This window comes from Teleopsis dalmanni, chromosome 2 (genome assembly GCF_002237135.1).
Source record: "Teleopsis dalmanni isolate 2A chromosome 2, ASM223713v2, whole genome shotgun sequence".
NCBI lineage: Eukaryota > Metazoa > Arthropoda > Insecta > Diptera > Diopsidae > Teleopsis > Teleopsis dalmanni.
In genome coordinates, this window is record NC_051847.1 from 14,974,689 (window position 1) to 14,975,789 (window position 1,101).

Sequence of the window (1,101 nt, forward strand, 5' to 3'; positions counted from 1 at the left end):
ATTATTTCATAATTAGGAAAACAAAGCAACGCATGATGACTTACAAAAACATTGGCCCCAAGAGCATTTCAAACAAAACAAAGTCTGCCCAAAAAACCACCGAAGAAACAAGAAAAAACAAGAATTTGCCGTAAATTCGTATTGACCGCTGCTGAATTTTTTATATCCCACATAAATAATAAATTTGAATAAAATCAAAAAAAGAAAAAAAAAAACAAAGAAATATACAAATTACGCAGAAATCAAAAACAAAAAAAAATTAACACTTTTGTATAAAAGGCATTCGACTATCGGAAGATAGCATCAGTAGATCACTACAAATCAACAAAACAACTCAATTAAAATCAACATGAAATTCTTCGTAAGTTTCCCAATTATACAAATTGATATCAAGGATTACAATACAAAAAAAAAACATCGCACCTATTCGGATTAAAGTGAAATCTAATCTATTCATTTCTTTTTTTCAGGTTGTATTCGCTTGCCTTTTGGCCGTAGCCTTCGCCGGTAATGACGTCAATGTCATCCGCAGCGATGCTGAAGTCAATGTAGACAGCTTCAAATATGCTTATGAATTCGACAACAGCATCAAAGCTGAACAACAAGGCAACTTGAAAGCAGAAGATACCTGGGTCGTCAATGGTCAATACTCATACACCTCACCTGAAGGCGAACAAGTTTCCTTGGCTTATACCGCTGATGAAAATGGTTATCATGTTGATGCTGCCAACCCATTGTTGCCCACTCCACCACCAATTCCAGCAGCCATCCTCCGCTCTTTGGAATGGATCGCAGCTCATCCATCAAAGGAATAAATATTTAGTTTTAAGTATTTGAATGGGTTGGAAAGTGTAGGTAAAGAATTGTTGTAAATAAATATGTTCTAAGTCATTAGGATAAAATTGATATATTGAAGTTGTTTATTTCTGACGGCGCTTATCTTCGTTTATTTAAAATATCCACTAGAAACTACTACTATTTTTTTTGGAAAGTATTTCAATTAAATCTTAGTCCATTGGAGTAATTGAATTTTTATCGATGGAAGAGGAAAGTAATTTAGTTCTGTTATTGGTTAAAGGTTAATATGAAATAGTGCTTATT

The 1,101-nt window shown here is 33.3% G+C and overlaps 1 protein-coding gene across 1 annotated transcript; it reads left to right on the plus strand.

Moving 5' to 3' along the window:
* Window positions 1-323: 323 nt before the first annotated feature.
* Window positions 324-849, plus strand: LOC119686396 (cuticular protein 47Eg-like). Its single transcript, XM_038100971.1, has 2 exons — window positions 324-361; window positions 471-849. Exons 1-2 carry the CDS (start codon window positions 350-352, stop codon window positions 813-815), a joined length of 357 nt encoding a protein of 118 aa, XP_037956899.1. The 5' UTR covers window positions 324-349; the 3' UTR covers window positions 816-849.
* Window positions 850-1,101: the final 252 nt, after the last annotated feature.